General features: G+C 46.2%; 1 protein-coding gene across 1 annotated transcript in view; it reads right to left on the reverse strand.

Annotated features, from left to right (window-relative positions):
* LMAN1 (lectin, mannose binding 1) overlaps positions 1-21,364 on the reverse strand; it is a 249,386-nt gene that overhangs the window by 66,919 nt on the left and 161,103 nt on the right. Inside the window, exon 11 of the mRNA XM_085630506.1 lies at positions 15,371-15,524. Within this exon, the coding sequence (XP_085486632.1) occupies positions 15,371-15,524 (154 nt within the window). The remainder of the gene's footprint in view (positions 1-15,370; positions 15,525-21,364) is intronic.

Raw genomic sequence — 21,364 nt, forward strand, 5'->3', positions numbered from 1 at the left:
ACTGGATATTAGTGAATATCTACGTCATTAGGTTGCAGCTCGCAAGCATTGACAATGTGCATTATCTATGACCAGGGGTTTGGTGCACCATGACTACTGAGAGGGACCATCTTCCAGTTTAATGTGATTGCAATATGCTGCCTACTCCTTGAGGTTGTTGGCTGAAAAGCTGTGTATACCAATGTGGATTTACTGACTGCCGGCCCTACGGGTTGTAGGCATAAGGCTGTGTTTCATTGAGACTTTTTTTTTTCTCCTTTCTTTGCAATAACAAAATACATAAATAAAAATAAAGAAATAGGAGAAAACCGAGAAGGCAAGATGCTGTGAGACTTTATTATACAGATAATGCTAACATAATGGTTAGTCATCATAACTACTACAGAAGAAGCCCTCAGAACGGATGGAATGAACAGAAGAAAAGCGTGTGTCTTTTTAATGTTGGCTATTTGTTGGCTAGGGCAATTTAGCAAGGGGTCCACAAGAAAACAGCAAAACAATGGCTAAGCACAGTAAGTACTGCATGGGTAGACACATTATTCACAAGAACAAGTGCAATTTCTTACGAGGAGAAGAAACTGAACTGAAAAAATTCCAAAGATTTTCAGTGGCTCCTACTGTATTGTTGGCTGAATGGGAAAAAGCTGGATCACCTTCTCGCTCCCTAACTAGTGACCAAATACGCTAATCCTGCCACAGATGAAAAGGTGAGAACAGAGAACAAGGGAACCCTACTCACTTGGAACCAGGGTAATGAAATTATTAAGAAAAAACAAGGGCTCCTGTGGACAATAAATGAAGCAATCTCATTGTAGAAATGCACAATGGCAATGTAAAGGGTTAATGTGATGTTGGAAAGAGAAGGAGTCGAATACACCTTAGATTTGTATTACAGACATAATCATTTATATAATCTTCAAAACAATTTACATACATGGTATTACATTAAACACTTAGTATTCAGTGAGTGGTGTCCCAGTGAAAATAATGGAACCTAGAAAATTAGGAAATTAGTGACATTTTTGTGACATATGTACAAGGTTTCCTATACTTCATAAAAACGACCATTAGAAAGTATATGTTCTGTGAATCGCGCTTCATACAATAAGTGCTGGTTTTGAATGGTTCGCTTTTGAAAACTGTCGACGTTTCGACCCTGTCTCTTCAGGACCTAACACTGTAGGGACCTAACATTGTAGGGACACCTATGAGAAGATGAGGGATGATATCAGTATGTGGCTCAATTAAGAACAATTCGCTTGAGAAGGTGAATACGTGGTATGTACTAACAATAGTACCTGAAGGTTGAGTTTGCACAGTCTCGTGTGGGAGGTGTGGCACCGTGAAAAAGCTACAGAATAAGATACTCACATGAGACCCGTACAGGCGCTGCACATGTGAGAGAATAGAATTGGTTAGTGACAACCTATTTTATTTACTGGTAATCATACAGCATGACTGCATAATTGCGATACATACAGGACAACACTTACCCCATGTGAGGTTTGTGGTGAGCTGGCAAAAATCGATTGGGCACTGTAGGAAATTCCACTTATAGGGGTTGGAACGCACGTTGATTGTGCTGTCCAGGCGTATCCAGAGAGCATGTGTGTTGGATTCCTTCTACCTTATAATATCAGTGAAGATCTCTAAAGAGTCTCCTGGGCTCACCGATTTGACGTAGTGTGCCTGATGAAAACAGGCTCCTTCTTCGTTACTTCAGGATCAATAAGAATGAGGGGCTCAGTGGCTTCCAATGTAGGAGAATATTCCCTTCAATGCGGGGTCTAGAACCAAGTAAAGAACAAGTTTCTTACCTTCGGTAACGATATATCTGTAAGAAACATTCGTTAGTTAGATACCTCACCTTAGAATATCCCCAGGCGTCAGGCTGGATCCGGAAAGATTTTCGTCAGCAATACCCTTGCGCGTCGCTAGGCGTCGTCTGCAGCTCTGCATGCGTCGTCAGCGTCGTGATCGCCGGGATGACGTCGGAGTACCTAGACGCCGCCCTCGCGCACTGACATCAGTTCTTGTACATAGCTTTCCGCGCCAGGAACGCAGAGCCATGCAAGAGACCGACACTGTTGCCAAAAAATGCTAGGGCCCTGAAAGGGATGACCTCAACCCTAGATATCGGTCCGCAGAACGGGGAGGATGGGTGGGTCGGTGAGGAATCTAACTAATGTTTCTTACAGATATATCGTTACCGAAGGTAAGTAACTTGTTCATCTGAAAGAAAAACGTTAGTTAGATTCCTCACCTTAGAATAGATACCCCAGCAATACCAACCCCGGTGATGGGTCTGCGAACCAAGATCACACCAGAAAGTCCTGGAGAACAGAACGGCCAAAGAAGCCGTCTCTCCGGACTTGGATGTCCAGGCAGTAGTGTTTGGCAAACGTGTGCAGCGAGGCCCAAGTTGCTGCCTGGCAAATGTCTTGCAAGGGGGCTCCCCGGGCAGTGGTCGCCGCTGTGGCCCGAGTGGAATGGGCCCTCAGTCCTACAGAAGGTTCCTTTTTAGCTAAGGAGTAACAAGTCTTGATACACAAAACGACCCACCGAGAGATGGTCTGTTTGTGCACCGCCCGCCCCTTCTTAGCGCCCACGTAGCCGACAAAGAGCCGGTCGTCCACCCGGAACTGCTTGGTGCGGTCCAGATAGAAGGACAGCGCCCGTTTTGGGTCCAGACGGTGGAGCCTCTCTTCCTCTTTCGAGGGATGCGGAGGCGGAAAGAAGGTGCACAGTGTAACAGACTGCCCGATGTGAAAGGCAGTCACGAGTTCTGAGAGCAACTTTGTCCGGATGGACAGAAAGGAAAGGAAAGGAGGCTTAGGAGAGAGAGCCTGGAGCTCACTCACCCTTCTAGCAGAGGTGATGGCCACCAGGAAAGCAGTCTTAAGCGTCAACAGACAAAGACAATTATGAAGTGGCTCAAAGGGAGCGCACATCAGATACGTCAATACCAGATTCAAATCCCACTGAGGCATTACGAAAGGAACAGGAGGAAACATGTGAGTAATGCCCTTAAAGAAGCGAGAAACAACAGGGGATTTGAAAAGAGAAGGCTGATCAGGAAGCCGTAAGAAAGCAGAGATAGCTGAAAGAAAACCTTTAAGAGTGCCCAGAGCAGAGCCCTGCTGGGCCATGGAAAGAAGAAAGAGGAGAACCTCAGAAAGAGGGGCGGAAAGGGGATCCACAGCCTTTGCTGTGCACCATGCCACAAATTTGTTCCACCTGCAGGCGTATACTGATTTTGTGGAGGGACACCTGGCTGCCAGAATAACATCACAGACTTCAGGAGGCAAGTCAAATGGCATCAACTGTTGCCGCTCAATCTCCACGCATGGAGGTGGAGACTGGACAGGTTCAGGTGGAGGACTGTCCCCTGCTGCTGCGACAGAAGGTCCTCCTGAAGAGGCAGTCGTATCGCGGGATCGATCGACAAACTGAGTAGCTCGGGATACCAGTACCTTCTTGCCCAATCCGGAGCCACCAAGATGACTTGGGGCCGGTCACGCCTGATCTTCTTCAGCACTCTGGGTAGAAGTGGTATAGGCGTACAATAGACCGCAACTCCACTCGCGACGAAAGGCGTCCCCGAGCGAGTGCCCCCTTGGAAACTCCAACGCGCAGAACTGCTGACATTGCGCGTTCTCTTCGGTGGCGAATAGATCTAACCAAGGCTCTCCCCACTGCCGAAAGAGGCCTTGCGCCACGTCCGAGTTCAGACGCCATTTGTGATCCATTATGCACCGGCGGCTGAGTTCGTCTACTCTGGCATTCAGAGAGCCTGCCAGATGTTGAACCACCAGGGTGATGCCCTGATGTTCCAGCCATGTCCAGAGGTGCAGGGCCTCCTGACAAAGGGCCCACGACCCCACTCCGCCCTGCTTGTTGCAATACCACATGGCGGTAGTGTTGTCCGTGAACACTTGCACTGCACTTCCCCGGAGAGAGGGAAGGAATGCCTTCAGTGCAAGTCGGATCGCTCTCAGCTCCAAAAGGTTGATATGGAGCCAAGACTCCACCGAAGACCAGAGTCCTCTGATCTCCGCCTCTCCCATGTGGCCCCCCCATCCTAGGAGGGACGCATCCGTCACTACTACGTGCTCCGGTTGGGGTAGGGAGAGGGATCTGCCACTGACCCAATCACGGTCCGTGAGCCACCACTGCAACTGTCTCGCAGTGCCCTCCGAGATCAAGACCTGGTCGGAAAGGTTGCCCCGATGCTGGGCCCACTGAAACTTCAGGTCCCACTGCAGAGCCCGCATTCGCCATCTGGTGTGATGCACCAACAGGATGCAGGAGGCCATCAGACCCAGAAGCCGCAGCACCAACCTGACCGAAACCCGGGATAGAGGCCGGAAGATGGGAATCAGAGCCTGAATATCCCGGACCCGCTGTTCCGGAGGATAGACCCGGAACTGCACAGAGTCCAGAACCGCTCCGATGAAGAGGAGCTTCTGGGAGGGACTCAGATGCGACTTCGGCATGTTGATGGAGAACCCCAGCAAATGCAGGAGGTCGGCCGTAGTCTGGAGGTGGGAGACGACTGCCTGGGGCGAGCCCGCCTTCAACAACCAGTCGTCGAGATAGGGGAAGACTGGAACCCCCAATCTGCGCAGATGAGCTGCGACCACCGCCATCACTTTCGTGAACACCCGAGGGGCACTGGTGAGTCCGAAGGAGAGCACGGTAAACTGAAAATGCTCTTGGCCCACCGTGAACCGCAGGTAACGCCAGTGGGCCGGCAGGACGGGGATGTGGAAATAAGCGTCCTGCAAGTCCAACGCTACCATCCAGTCTCCAGGGTCTAGGGCAGCCAGAACCTGAGCTAAGGTGAGCATCTTGACGCTCCGGAGGTCCAAGATAGGACGTAGGCCCCCTTTGCCCTTCTTGGGAACCAGAAAGTAGTGGGAATAACAACCACAACCTACTTCTGGACCAGGAACGCGCTCGATGGCCCCCTTGGCCAAGAGGGCCGTAACTTCCTCCTGCAGAAGATTCAAGTGATCCCCCGACATGCTGTGGTACTGCGGTGGCATGGCTGGAGGGGTCGCCTCGAAAGGGAGGGAGTAGCCCCTTCGGACGATTTGCAGCACCCACCTGTCCGACGTGATGGAATGCCAGTGGAGCAGGTGATGGCGAACTCTGCCTCCCACTGGCGTGGAATGGGCCTGAAAGCACGGACTAGGAGGGCTTTGAAGCGGATGCTGCTGGGGTAGATGTGGACGGACCGGCACGTTGTCCCCCTGTACTGCCTCGGCGGAATCCACGTCCACGACCGCGTGGAGGTTGGCTCTGCGGCCTGTGGCTAGGCGGACATGAGGGGGCGCCCCTTCCCTGGCCACGAAAGGGGCGAAAAGCGGAAGCTTGCAGGCGCGGGCCGAGAGGCCCAAGGACTTGGCCGTAGCCCTGGAGTCCTTAAAGCGCACCAGCGCACTATCCGCTTTGTCGCCAAAAAGGCGACTGCCATCGAAGGGCATGTCCATGAGGGTGCTCAGGACATCCCCAGAAAAAGTCGTGGACCGCAACTAGGCGTGCCGGCGAAGTGCCACCGTGGCCGACATTGCCCGACCCAGCGAGTCCGTAGTGTCCAGTCCACATCAGATTGCATGCCGTGCTGCATCCCACCCCTCGGCAAGAGCCTGGGCGAGCCGTGTCCAGGCCTCCTCCGGGCACTGGGGCAGCACGTCCTCCACCGTATCCCACAGGGAGTGGGAGTAACGGTCCAAGAGACAAGCGGTGTTAATGGAACGCAATCCCAAACTAAGGGAGGAGAACAGCTTCTTACCAAACTGTTCTAGTCTCTTGGATTCCCGGTCCGGGGGAGCGGACGGGAAGGAGGTCTGGGAAGTAGAGGCCTGGATAACCAGGCTCTCGGGTGTGAGGTGCATGGACAGAAAACTGGGGTCGCCCGGTGCAGGGCAGTGGCGCCGGGCCACGTTCCGGTCCACAGGAGGTACTGCGGAGGGCTTGGACCAGGTGCCCTTGAGAACGTCAACCAGTGCAGAGGTTCCAAGGGGCTTGCTGACGGTTGGAGCACTTCAGTGAGGAGGTTAGTCCTCATGGCCACAGCAGGTAGCTCCAGCCCAAGGGTGTCGGCCACCTTGCACAGCACCACAGAAAATGCAGCACATTCCTCCGAAGCCACTGTCGGAGGAGAGATGAAGCCAGTGTCAGGGGAGGTATCCAGACCACTGGCGTCCCCTAGCTCGTCTGCCCAGTCCTGAGATAACTGACCCTGCTTGGCCAGAGGGTCCTCAGACCCCTCCCAGTCATCACCGTCATGAAATTGCCACCCATCGGCGTAGGGTGCGGCGCCGGACAGCGCCGCTCCGACGCTGGGCCTGCACCGGGCCTAAACTGGGGAACGGCGCCGTCCGAAGGCGGCGCCGGCGGTGGCACTGGAGTTGGCGCCGGTGGAGGGATCGTGAGGTCGCCTGGCGCAGACTGGGAACCAGGCCTGGATCCCGCGGGGACCTGCGGCGTCGGGACCGGAGTCGCTGGAGCTAGGCCTCCCGGTCGAGCCTGCGGGGCCCGAAGGCGCACCGGCAGGCGTCGTCGGCGGAGCCAGGCTCCTCATGGCCTCGAGGAAGGCACTGATCTCCGCCGGAGTCGCGCCAGTCCCAGGGACCGACGGGTATGGGGACGGACGAGACTCCGACGGAGCCGCGTGGGTGGTACCACCCGAACCCTCGGCCAAGTCATGCGACCGGCGAGGGGAGCCCGAAGAGCGATGTCGCCTCTTGGACTTCTTACTATGCTTCGACTTACCCGAAGACTTGGAACCCGACGAGTGGAGCCGACTGCCGGAGCTCGAGTAGCTTGCGGGCCCGCTCCCGCCTGGCCTTCGAAGTCAAGGCTCAGCAGTCGGGGCACGACTCAGCATCATGTTCGGCCCCCAGGCAGTAAAGGCACCGGCGGTGGTGGTCCGTAACCAACATCAGTCGGTGACAGGAGTCACAAGCTTTAAAGTCAGGCATCCCTACCGGCACCAGAGTCGAGTCGACGAGAATAGAACCAAAAGAGTTCAAAAAGTTTAGTCAAAAAATTACTAAAGGGTATGCTCTTCCCGGATCGGCGCATACTGGCGCGGAAAAAAGAAGAACTGACGTCAGCGCGCGAGGGCGGCGTCTAAGTACTCCGACGACGTCATCCCGCCGACGACGCACGCGGAGACGCAGACGCCGCCTAGCGACGCGCAAGGGTATTGCTGACGAAAATCTTTCCGGATCCAGCCTGACGCCAGGGGATATTCTAAGGTGAGGAATCTAACTAACAGGTTTCTTTCAGATATGCTGTTTTAGAACAGGGCGCCTGGCAAGTATGATATTAGTCAAACGCGCTCTGTGCAGCAGGTGTGGGCCAAAGCTCGGCGTGTGAACGCTTACCTCATTAGCTGAATGGATCTTATCGAGCCTGTTTCTGGTTTCTAGGGCCGCAGAACAGCATCTGTCTGTCTGCTACGGTACAGTGACACCGGGCCTCTGACTGCTTTGATTTATATATCTGCCAGTTTCCCTCCATTTGCGGGTGGATTCTGTGAAAGGACCTGACTTCCGAGTGAAAAAAATGGATCTTATCTATAATAAAAACAGACAACAGACCACCGCTTGCTCTGCTAAAAAAATAATAAGAATGTTGCTTAGTACTTTGACCTGCCATGGGCTTGTTAATTATATGGCGCATGAATACTGGTTTCTATTTCCATCTTCTTCAGTAGTGCATCGTCCGAAGGATATTTATTGTGTGATGATGTCTGAGGTTGAAACCACCCCTATGTATTTAAGAGAACAAGGGAACGGATGCAGGTGTAAGCACAACTATCCAAGTATGTGCTACCGGTACATAGACAATAACTGGATAACCGTGTGTGCTAACGGTATACAGACAATTACTGGCAGCTTGGAAAACCATTGTAGTGGTTGATTAAAACAGGGGTAGAAATATGTTAGACACTGGCGTAGGTGTACCCTGCAAACCTCATGTAAACTAAACCGCGTGTTTAATTCTCTCGTTCAACACATTGTACTTTTACTTAGAATGTAATGTTCCGTATTGTGATACATCACCACAATAGCAATCATTTTGGGTTATAAACTTTTCGGTGAGCAATTTATACATGAAAAGATGAAAAGGTAGCCAGATGGGAAGAGAAGGTCCTGAGACCGTATGTTCCTGCAAGAAGATTAAAATGAGAAGTCTCTGTAAGTGGAAACATATCATATCGGAAGGAGTGTAATTTGGTTTTTGTTTTTACTTTATTAACATCTCTTGAGAGCATTATAATGAAGGAAAAGTTCCACATGTGAGAAAAAAATAATTCTGCCACTTCCTCAATATACCTCAGTCCAGCCTGATGGGCACATCCATTTATCGCCACTTACAAATCAAACTAAGCAATCCAGAGGATGGACTGTAGAAACAAAATAAGGTTAGCGTCCCAACATCTAACCAAAGGATCTCCTTCACTGGACCTCAGAAATATGAAACAAGCAATGACAACTGTCATAGGGTTGGCATTTTTCTATTCCACAGAGTTTGTGTGCGGGGTTGAGCAGTCACTGGATAGAAGCAGCTGCTATTGAAGCAACAGAAGCTTCGCCCACAGGGGTCACACCCACAATAAGTCCTGCACACAGGAACGACTATGAATAGCCAATATAGGCGTGCTCTATTTACTAAAGGCCATCCATCATAAAGGACATTATGACTCTTCCCCTTCCTTAGGACAGCCCCCACAACACACAGACAAGGGCAGTTGAGGACAAGGGCAAAAGTGTTTTAGACTTATAAAGGCCTAGAGGCCATTAGGTCAGAATCCCATTCTCAACCATATCTCTGTTTACTCCATCAGCATATGCCCCCCACCTACACACCATCCGGTCATCTAATGCCCACACTTACTCTAGTCATCACGGTTCACACAGCTGAAATAACCTCATCTACAATCGGCTCGCCAAAACACAACAGCAAGCACACTGAGAAAGCATTGTATTTCACAATTCGTGGCCATTTCCAAATATCTTTGCACAACTATTGGTGCTGAGGGGGGGGGGGGCTGTTTCCACTACTGTTGCCTTTAAATGGAACTCATTAACCATCCATCTTTGTCAAGAGTTCAACTTACAAAACTTTTGAAAGTCACTTAAGACTTGGCTGGTATAATTTCCCTGTGGCTTATTGATTAGAGAGGTCTCCTAGAAACCGCTATTATGCCATACTTTGCTACTTAGTGTTGGTTAGAGCTTGGTTTCTTTAAGCACCAAGAAAACCTTCCTTGATTGTAAGCTGGACTACATAAAAAACAAAATCTAAATCAGGTTCCCCAAAACTCTCACTGTCAGACTGCAAACAATACAAAAGCAGGCAATCAAAATGTGCCCTAAGCAACGTATAAGGCACCACATAAAGGTAGATGTAAAAGGTCTGCAATGGTTATCAGAAGCAGACTGGATCGAATTTAAGTTCCTCTGCACAGTACACAAACTCCACTGGGATAAAGGCCTAAAACAGAAGTAAGACTTAGCCCCATGCTACACCCAGCCAGGTCATCAGCTGCAAACATAATCCCAAAAATATTTGTTCATAAAAATAAAGCATAGAGGAAGAAATCTAGGAGTTAAAATCCCAAGACTGTGGAATACCCTCAGCGCTTACCTGGGATCAGAACGTAATCACTTTTGATCAGAAAACTCACCAAAACAAATTTCAGACTCGCTTTCTAAATAGATGTTCTTGACTCCAAGGAGCTATGATTGCAGAACATCAGTCGTAGGCTTAATGCTACCTAACGGGATGCCTTCTGCCCCTTAGATTGTTCTTCAACAAATTTGTGAGGTTCTATTATCCCATCGCCCACCAGGGCTCAACAGACCTAAACCTTTAAGATCTCAGATCTCATCCCACATCTAAACTAACTACTAACACAGCATTTCCATTCGGTAACTTCAACCTCTCGGGTGACAAAACAGCTAAGATCATGAAGAAAACCACTTTCAACCAATCAGAAACGGCTGACATTCAATAGAATGCCACTTTACCAACCCACACAAAAGACAGCATCCTGGACTGCATCTTGTATACAGCCAAAATCAAACTCATCTTAGACGCATTTGAGATTCTAGACTGGACAGACCACACAGCCAAAAGCTCCGAACTTCCCAAGACCTGTCATCAAAGATAACTAGTTCAAGAAACACTACCACCCATTAAAAAGCTTTCCCATCAACAGATTTTAAAAGGAAAACTCATCTAATCTGGATGCAAGCTTTAGCTTTCTATTCTCTTACCTTATGTATACCATCTACACCACTGATGACACCCACAGCCTGGTCAAATCTCGTTCATTCAAACCATGGTACACACACAAATTATCAGGAATCAGAAGGCGAAAAAAAGCAGTGACACTGATTGCAGCTGTATGAGGGCCTCAGTGCCATGAAGAACCTCCATGCATACAACAGGAGGCTCACGAGAGACAACAAGTCCACTTCTTCAGAATCAACATCAAAGCATGCAAAAGAAATGCAGCAGTCATACCCTCCAAGGATTTGAAGGAGAAATGCACACCCAATAGCATTTTCTTTGAAGAGAAGATGAAGAAAATATGATAGGACAGAAATTCTACCCAGTTCTGCAATAGCAGAGAACTCAAGTGGGACATTTTGACTCCTTCTCCATTGGGGGTCTTTAAGACCCCCTCAGCTCACTGAAGGTAAAATTATCTCAGCATCTCCAGCAATGCCACTTCCCATTGCCTCCCTAGCTTAGGGCATCTTAGCTATCTCAGGACCCAAAACCACTGACTTTTCCTGAAGAAGAAACCAAACCTGGACCCAGATTCCTGGCCAACTACTAACTGACCCCACACCTACCTTTGAAAGGCAAAAGCATCTAAAATGTAGTCACCACTCAACTGCATGAGAAACCAGGAACATCCCTTTTTCAAGTTTACCAATGTTGACTTTGACCACAATGCAACACTGTGACCGCCACTATCCAAGCAGTTTTTGATGCACTCCTAATTAGATATAAGCAACCCGTCTTTGCATTCTGCTGTGTCTCAGCACCATTTGACATAGTGAATTATCAAGCTCTACTCAATACCCTCTGCTCAAGTATAGCCATTGCCAGCACCATCCACCAGTAGTTTGCATCTGAATTTAACAACAGATTCTAGGTCAGTCACATGAGTACCTAAAACTTGGACTGCATCTATACGAACTGCACAGTAATCTTCAATATCTACATGGATCTTGGATGTCTGCTTAATAGCAAGATCCTGGAGTATGTGGACGATGCCCAACTCTCCCAACAAGTTACTTCTGTAAATCTCATTACACGACAAAGATAGCCTCGCCGCCATTCAGGTCAGCATGACCAAGTTCCCAATTGAAGCTTAATAGTGTGAAAACAAAATTTGTGTTAAGCACATGCAGAAACCAACAGAAACAGATCTCTGGAATGACTGCAGTGGGGTGAACTAGTTAATGTTCAACTGCACCAAACCTGCGAATACACATACACACAACCTTAGCTTCACAAGTCAATAAAGACACAGATTGCCTGGTGGCATCTGCTCATGCTCTGTAAAGTAAAAGCTTTTTTCTGAGCAAGACAATTCTGAACAGCCGTACAATCTTGACCCTTTACTAGCTCATGAGGCAACACCCGTGGGCATTACAGATTCACATCTGATCAACCTAGAGAGCTCCACTCACACTGCTGTCTGATCAAGAGATTCAAGAGGTTTGACAGTCTCACACACCTTTAAAGAATTTCTCATTTATTCAGAACCTCACATCACCTTAAGAATCAGTAGCACACCACACAAAGTGGTCAACTACAGCACTCCATCATGCCAGGATCAACGTCTCTGGTGTGCTATGTGCATTTCGTATCAGCAATCTAGTCAGGGAAATGCAGAAAGGCGAAGACGATGTCAATCTTTCGAATGCTATGCTCCTACAATCTGGAACTCCCTCTTTCCCAGATCCGGGAAGATTCCAGCACAACTACATTTTTGAAAGAACCTCTTCAAAAGCAACACATCTTCTGCATACAACCTGCTGGAAGATCAAACCCCCTACTTACTTGTACTACTCCCCACCTATGTACTTCTCCCCTCTACAATAGTATAGTACTTCACATTTTATAAAACCCCATACATGAATATTTGCAAATTAAGTACCATAATAATTGGTAGGCATTCTTATCAGGAAACTCAGTGGTAGTAAATACTCAGACTTGCAACCCTAGAAGTATGATAAGCTGAATTGGAGTCAAATGGGTTTGAATCTTACATTTTCAAGTTACCCTCAGAATGCTGCTGTCGGCATATCAGATGGTGAAATTGCTAATTTTTTATACTTAAAAAAAATGGAGGGGTGATGGATCCTGATTATTAGCCCAACCTGCGTCTAAAGAGCATAATTATATTAGCACTTGTCCGTGGAAATAGGGAACCCCTCACCCAATAATTAGGTAGCTATGAAAATGTGCTAGTAAAAGTGTACTATAGATATCTAGTGTTTATTACGCAAGATCAAAGTTCAAGGGTCGGCAGTGATTCTTAATATAACCGAATCACTGAAGCAAAATGAACAAAACAATTGTGAGGCACAGCCAACATGTGTTTCGCCACTTATTGGCTGGCAAGCCTGGGGCTTTTCAAGGTGTATTCCCATGGTTTGTCCACAGAGTGAGTAAGAAAATTGTTCGAGATGCTGTATTCAAGTTAACGGTGGTTCTTGTTCAGTCATATCGAAAGAATAGGGTAAGAGCGTCAGCAAGTAGCAGGACGGGCGGTCTCGGTCAGTCGGCATGGGTCCATTTTCACAATTGCTCATTGGATGAAGAACTGTATGAAGGTTTTTGACCGCGAAGCAGGTCCCTATTCCCAATACAGATACTAAATACCTAGTGCAAGTAATGTCTCTGATTCATTACACTTTGTGGAATCTGCAGGTTGCAGGGTTTAGTTCTATTAAATTTGAATGGACCAAATCGATCTCCATGCTACACTGCACCCCGATCATAGTGGATTCAGCCAAATCACTAGGAATCACACTGGACAAGAACCTGAACATGCGAGCCCACATCAACAAACTGACCAAAAACGCCAGGATTCACCTGAGCTACCTTAGAAAACTAAAACCTTTCCTCGACACGTTTGACCTCAAAATGGCAGTACAGGCATCGAATATGGATGCGCAATCCTCTCTGGTCTGCCCAAGATCTCAACGGCTCCCCTAAAAGCCTGCCTCAACGCAGCTGCAAGACTCATAACAGGCTTGACAAAAAATTCAACCACATCTCACCGCACCTGAAGGCCCTGAACTGGCTTCCTTACGAAGCCAGAATCCAACTCAAACTGACCTGTATCACTCACAAAGTACTACACTTTAAGTTACCTTCGTTTCTTGCTCATAAAATCGAGGAATCCGGAGGAGGCAGGTACTCCTTGAGTGCCAGGGATATTATGCTGAAACCTCCCTCCTTCCAGAAGAAGAAAACTTACCACAGATCTTTCTCTGGTCCGGCACCTAGAATATGGAACTCGCTGCTGCCAATCATCAGAAGAACAACATCTCTGCCAAGATTCAAGAAGGAAGCCAAGACTTTTCTAATGGGCAAAATCCTGCCATAAGCTCTTAGAGCATTTACGGAATCAGCGGCTTAGCAACATTTTACTGCTATTTAAAGAACACTACCCGTTTTAAGTCTCACTAGACTTCGCAGATGTAACCTATGCGATTCTGGTATTATGGACAATGTTTAGCTTACGGCATAATTATTACCTCTCTGTAACTTTATTGGGCAGGGGTCGTTATTGTGCAGTCCTCCCTTGCTCCTGCTTGTATTTTCTCCCTTAAGTGTATTCATGATCGTTTGCTCCTAATCTTTGAATTTAGCTTATCCCTGTAAAGCGCTCTAATACCCTAACGGGTCTATAAAACACTAAATATATAAATAAAATAAAAATTAGGCCAATTTAGTCAGTTCATGCAGAAATTTAGTAGCCGCCGATAGGTCACAAGGTCAGGCAAAAAATCATACCACATGGATTCAAGCACTTTGAACATGCGGCAGTGATGTGAGCTTCCATAAGGGATGGTAGGGCTAGGGTGAATGACCCTACCATTGCAAGTGGGACCGTTTGCCACCATGGTGCTATGGGCACAGGGCCTGCTGCTGGGTATCTGTTACTTAGACATGTTACCTTAGTGTGGTGTGTATGTTGCACCTACAACCTCAAACTTTGCTCCTTGGAATGCTGCTGCTGTGCTGTTACAGCTCCTTTGTGGATCCTCCAACACGGTCCCTGTGCCTGGCGCTGGCTTGGGTATGCACAGCCAATATACACTAACTAAAGTCAGTTTAGAGGAATGAAATGTAGAGTGGCTGAAAAAACAGACAGGAAACGAAGATACGTAGATGTAGAGATGAGGGGAATAGAGCAAGCAAAGAGCGGAGGACAGAAGGAAGGTGGATACCAACTATCAAAGCCAATAATCTAAATAATGACAAAAGCAGAAAGACTGAAATGGGAAGTCGCAGGTCAGCTACCTGCACTATCTGCCGGTGGGCAGTCAGATTGATGTGCGAAACAAATCGCTGCATTACTAGTGCTGGCAAAGGAACACTGCACATGGCAACAGCGCTCTAATCTCCTTTGTGACTGACATATCAGTTCTTCACCTTACTTGTTTTTCATCGTGAGAATGGGAGATGGGAGAAAGAGCCTGCTGCTTCCAAGGAGAGAAATGGCTGCGAGGGAGGTGATGCAAACGACAGAGACTGTAGTCACAGGGGAAAACATCATGGCATAAAACTCTGACTTCTCTGAAACCTTACTAGTCTAATAAACATTAGAGAGCCTGAAGCGAACATTTTCTGATGGATGTCCACTTAATGACTGCCATGGGAAGGAAATAAACCCTAGACAAGGGATCTAAGAAAAATAGGCGCCAGTGTATAATAAAATTAATTTAGCAAAAGTCTACTATTGGAGACACTAAGGAAGACAAGGGACATAGGCCAAGTGACCCCTATACTAGCTGATGTGCTACCAGAAAATGCTGGGTGAGGAGGGCATTAAATTGAGATTAACAGTTGGGTTCAAGAACATTAGTTGAAACCAAATTTAGCAACGGGACCAAAATAAGGGGATGAGACTACCGTAAGTTTACAGAACTTAATGCATTTGATTCCCCCCAATCTGATAAGAAAACATTTACTTTGAATGAAGACACCTGATGTTTGATAGAGTAACACATGACTCTCAGATTGCAAGGAACACATGTAGATAAATTACAAAATACCACAGAGGTTAAATATAAAATATATAATAAAAGATTACCTGATTTCTTTGCACTAAATGCTCAATGTCTCGTTTTACCACATGAAGGTGTTCTTTGATGTCAGAGAAGTGCTGAGCAGTCTCATAGCCTCCGCCTGCAGATCCTACGTGTTGCATCCCTCCAGCAATTCTCAAGGTGTCACTTATAGCACTTCTGAAACAGCAAACCGTGAAGTATTTTAATGAAAACAAGCCGCTTCAACTGAATACTCTTTGCACAAAGTAAACACAAGCATTACCACACTACTATAAATTCTCATCACTATCCCAAGAACATATTAAAAAAACATAAAAACGATAACAAAGCCAAAACGTTTTACCTTAGTATGGAGAACATGCAGGCATAGAGACATAACTTTTAGGCATGCAGATACAGGTAACCACAGAGAACTACTGGCACCCAGACTGCAACGAGCCTGAAAGGCCCAATGCAGCAGCGAGCCTCAATGGCCCAAAGCAGTCATAAACATCAATGTCCACAGATAATAACACATATCAATGGCCCCAGCAGTAATGATCATCAATGTCTAATAGATGACTAAATGATGGTGAGTGGAAAAATGGATGTGCAAGTGAGGGGACAGATGAGTGGAGAGCTTGACTGTATTGATGTATGAAAGGGTGGCCAGAGTAGTCACTCACTTTTCAAGATGCAAAACAAGTTTTTGTAGCACTATTTTGAATTTCTGTAGGGTTGGAATGGCACAGATGGATTGATGAATGGGTACAGAAGGGAGTACCCCTTTTCACCTTACCAGTCCCAATCCAGAGTATGCTTTGCACCACGGCTCTTTACACCTTAGTACATGGTCACATTCACAACATGAATCAGTAATTTTTAGTGTGTGTTAAAATGTCCACCGTCATGGATATTTATTCAATGACGCATGCACGTCCTTAAGTTGCAAATCCACTCTTCTTCTCAAAACTAGCTTACAAAGATATATATGCTTAAATGCATCCTCTAATAGAATGCCCCAGCATCTAGAATGCCCCTTCCCACATAGATCAGACTAAACCCCTCACATCAAGTCTTCATATCTAGACCAAATTATCATTTAGTAAATCACCTCCTACACTACTCTCTGTGATGATCATTTGGCATAAATATGCTACTTCTGCCTTATGATGCCTAGAATGCTAACTCGTTTTAGTTGTACTACTTTGATACATAATGTTTCCCTAACAGACCTTAATTGGGTACTCTGTCAGCCTCCTGTACTACTTCGATCACATTCATGTACTTACTAAATCGTATCTATATTAATTCATGTACATTCAGAATCCTCTATTATTGCCAAAACTGCTGCTGTCTGCTCTTGTGTATTTATTTTATATGCCCGATTATTGGACGGGCCATGACCACAAACACATATATCCCATATATCCCTCCTATTGATGCACTGCTGTAGTCAGTATATATGCGTTATGTACCTTGTTGTAATGCTGTTGACTACAAATGTATGCATCTCTTGATTACCTTATTGTACAAAATATATATATATGAGCAGCTCCTGCAAATATGGTAACAATATTTCTGCACTAGAAATGAAACTTGGTAGTAAAGTGCTATGCTAGCCTTGGGGTCCTAGGAGCTTTACAGCCACATATTACATTGAGTTTGCACCTGACTTATTGTAGAGTTCTGCTCCGCAAGATAGCCCTTCACTTTATTATTGTCTTAATACCTCGGCCATGGCGCTGATCTTATTTTAGCGGCTCCTGGTGTACAGTCTGAAATGGAAATTTTAGAGGGGTGGTGGATATGCGATTACACATTGTTATGTTATAAGTTCTATGACGAGATGTGGTGTAGGGGCTACATTCCACCATTGTGCATTTTTGGGAAAATTCCGTTTTCTCTTTGTACCTAGCAATGTAAAACGTGTGCAAGGCAAAGCAAAAGTGTAGCGTAATGCCTCACGCACATGCTCTTTGGCCCTCTGCATCATAAGGTGGCTTCATTTATCCGATTGGTCTAACCCCACACAGCACAATGATCTATGTATACCTGGTTTATAAGTGGTCCTTGCTATCTCTCCTAGTATGGCATGACACGCCAGGAAGGGGCCTTGAAGGTGAGCCATACACCCAATGTTACTTAGGGGGTAAGGCGCTTGCTGAAATTATTTATTTTTATTATAAAGATCTTCTTTTTACCTAGCGCTTTACTTCGCACTTCTGCCCCTTAAATTTCATGAACTACCACTGAATGATTTAAAGGTATTCGGTCTACCGAACTCAAGAGTATAGAAAGCTGGATGGAATTTATGGAATTTCAACTTGCAGATCACAACTGATTCCAGCAGCAAGCACTAACTTTGTAAGCCATTTTAGCAGCCTTCTGACTTGAGGGTATAGACAGGCTACTGACAAACAGTATGTATATGCCAGCATAAAAAACACAGATTACCATCAATGGAAAAGAATTGGGTGATGTTTTCTAACTTGCATTGGAAAATTCCGCTTATCTCTGAAGATTCTGTGACCAGAGTGTAAAAAGGCGTGGTCAATAATCTATTGATTTCATTGTTAATTAAACTGTATTAGGGATGCAACGCTAACTATTTCATGCATGTGGAAAGCAATGGTTTATGAATAAATATGCAGACCACAAGTTTTCAAACTGTGGTGACTTGAATTAATAGTCATCAATTACATGTTAATGGACCAACGCACTTTCTTGCTTCCTTGTGTAGAAGGCAGCACTAGTAGGAAAATTACTTTCAGGCATACTCTCTGCATCAAATAAAATACCAAAGCAGCAAAGAAAAAATAACACTCTGCTTCTTGAGTTTGATAAGAAATATTCAGATTAAAACGGGGTATTGCAGTTTTAACCTTTTTTACAAGGCCAAGTTTGGATTTAAAAACAAAGTGTAAAACTTCAGATTTTTCCACGTCTGGGCGACTCAGAAGCTCCTCTCTGAACCCAGTAACAGTGGAGCTTGTAAAGAAGTGACGCACTACAGAGACGAGATGGCATAAAGGTATTGTGGCAGTCAGGGTTGGAAAGCTCTAAACATATCTCGTCTGGGGGCAACCTAGGGGCGACACCGGTAGCTGCATTGGTGATTAACACGGGGAGAGGATGTAGACTCATGGCTAGAGCGGTCGACCTTGAAGCTGGGGAACCAGGTTCGAGCCTCGGCAACAACGCTCAACATCCTGTGATTCTAGGCAAATCACTTAATCTCCCCGTGCTTAACAACAATGAATGTGTCCATCTGTAACGAAACTGGTGCTCAGGTAAAGCGCTCTGATACCTTCAAGTCTGGTTCGCGCTATAAAAACACAAAAACAAAAAAATACTACTCCAGGCTAAATGTACATTTGTTTTGACATAGATGTTCGTAGACGGTAACATGCATAAGTCACTTATCTAAATTGACATGTCACTTCTCCTGTAGGGAGGACTGTTGTTTCCTACAGTCTTGTACAGGTGTTTCCTTCACTTTTGGAGGACATCTGGGAGCGGCAGTGATTACTGGGGTCTTACCACTCGAGGTCCACTCCATGGAGGGTGAAGTGTAGGGAGTACAGTGCATAAGATTACATAAGTGGCAACCTATGCAAGACTGGCAGCACTGATCACCCCTTTGCAGGGTTGCCAGCAATAATGTAGAAAAGGCTTTGTCAATCAGAAATGCCTCTACATTGGTAATAGATAAGGCCCACAGCTGTAAAGCCACTGGTACCAAGGTAATAATAATTATTATTTTGATTATAATAATGAGTAACCCAATGCCGCATGATTAATCAGTCCAATATCAGATATAAATATGTTATGGAAATCAGGAGTTCTTTAAAATACACACATTTGTGTCTCAAAAAACTCAATTTTCTATTGAGGCATACTTATAATAATTAATTCAACCAAGCAAAATTTTCCAAATTAATAGGCGGGGCTGTACACAGATGAGCCACACGCGGGTAGTTGGAAAGCTACCAGTAGTTCACGAGCTACTCGTTGGAGAAGCCTGGTTTAGACACACCTGGGGCATAACAAAGGCCCCTGTGGCATAGGGGGCACCAACCCTCCAGGGGACCCTATTCTGCCCAAAGCCAATGGATATATGTGCAATGTTGGAGACTCGGCCTCTCATCACAGTCTGCAGGGGGGGCCACATCATTTTATGTTAAGCCTCTGAACCTCTGAACAATAGAACTCTTATATCCTGTAGTTTTAGAAGTCTGAGGTAGTCTATGTATGATCTGGAGTCGTGCCTTGAGATAATCATTGCGAGCTCGTGGACAGCTACCCCGACATTCTGATTCGAACAGAAAAAGTTACTGTCCGGGCATGGATGTTGGCAGTGGTCACTCGTGGCCAGGAGCCTTCCTTTAACTGAATTATAGAAGAATTACAACCTACCTGCGAACTACTACTGTTATGAACCAATTCTAAAAAAAAAAAAAAACCTTGGTAACCTGTTAACAAAGGTATGTAAATATGCAAATGAAATGGTCTTCAAAGACCTGTGAAAAACGTGGGCGTGCCGGAGAAAAGACCCCAGACACTGCCCAGCCAAACCCACAGCAGCTGGAACTGCTGCAGCCCGGGCTAGGACACACGACAAGCGGGGGGAGAGGGGCGGAATGGTGGGGATAGGGGGGCTTGAGCCCTTTTAGCCCTATGGGTGTTGTGCGCCTGTCACTTGCTTTGTTTGAATGCGTATCAGCGCTCCTTCGCACTGCTCCTTTTTTCTTCACGTTATACACGCGTCATCGGAGCCCCATAACATTGCTCAAGTAACGTTACACTCACAAGTCACGATGAGTGACACAAAGTACTGCCATCTTGCCAGTACTACGCCACAAGCAGTGCTACACTGTATACTTTTACACATTCTACGTTATACACTACAAAGATTACACTACGTGCCTCACGTTGTGAAGCTCACACTACGTGCCAACATATTACTTTCGGCACTTATTGTCACTAAGACACCTTTGGATTACAATTATGTAGTAAAGTATGTACCGGGAGTGAAAAACAGGATTGCAGGTTGTTTGAGTAGGTTACCATTACCCTTGAAGCATGTCCCTTTGGATCAATGTGAAAAACTGTGTGGCCGAGGTCGATGAGCCCATTACCAATGAATAACGGTTAGATGTTCAGGAGGAAGATCCTATACTTAGAGGAGTCTGAGTCAGGATCAATTAAGGGTGTCCGGAGAAAAATACACTTCAGAAGGGTTTGCGAAGTTTTGGGGAAGCTAGGCATGATCTCTATGAAGTGGAAGGTACTTAGGAGACATGGCAGGGTGGTTGCTTCCGAAGGCATAAAAGGTAAGATTGAAGACCATCTTGGTATTTTTAAAAGCAAAAGCAGGACGAAAACATTGTATTGATGGCCTGGTATGGACTTAGCAGTAGAGATGAAGGTAAGAGAATGAGCCAGGTGCAATGATTCTGACAAAACACAGATTACTATGGGCTGCCTTTGTGTCCCATAAGCAGTCCCAATATGCGTTGGAAGAGAATTGGCATACACATTATGGGACCAATTCTTGAAAGGGGAGAATAGATATATCCTATAGTGGTTTTTGACCATTCCTCTCAATGGCCAGAAAGTGACTTTGCTTTCAAGGCAGATGCTGCTGCAATTGTGAAATTTCTCGATAGTATATTTCTGACAGAGAGAGTACCAAAAGTCATCTTAAGTGACAATGGATCTCACCTTACATCCGACCTGTTGAAAGCTTTTTTGAACCGAAATGGTATTGCACATAAGGCAACTTCGGTCTACCAGTCCGCTGGAAATGATGCTGTGGAATGCTTTAATAGGGCTAGTAAAGGAACGGTGCAATTAGCTGTCAATGTTAGATTGGATTGGAGGAAAAAATGCTGCATACATTGTGGGCATATAGAATTTACCCTTGTGAATAAACCGGTCATAAACCATTTGAACTGATGAGCGGGAAGGATGCTGTTTTTAAGAGACAATTTGGGTTGGATGCCGAAGTCTAAAATCCTTGCCTGTTGTGAAAG

The sequence above is a fragment of the Triturus cristatus genome, chromosome 2_1 (genome assembly GCF_964204655.1).
Source record: "Triturus cristatus chromosome 2_1, aTriCri1.1, whole genome shotgun sequence".
In the NCBI taxonomy this organism is placed as follows: Eukaryota; Metazoa; Chordata; class Amphibia; order Caudata; family Salamandridae; genus Triturus; species Triturus cristatus.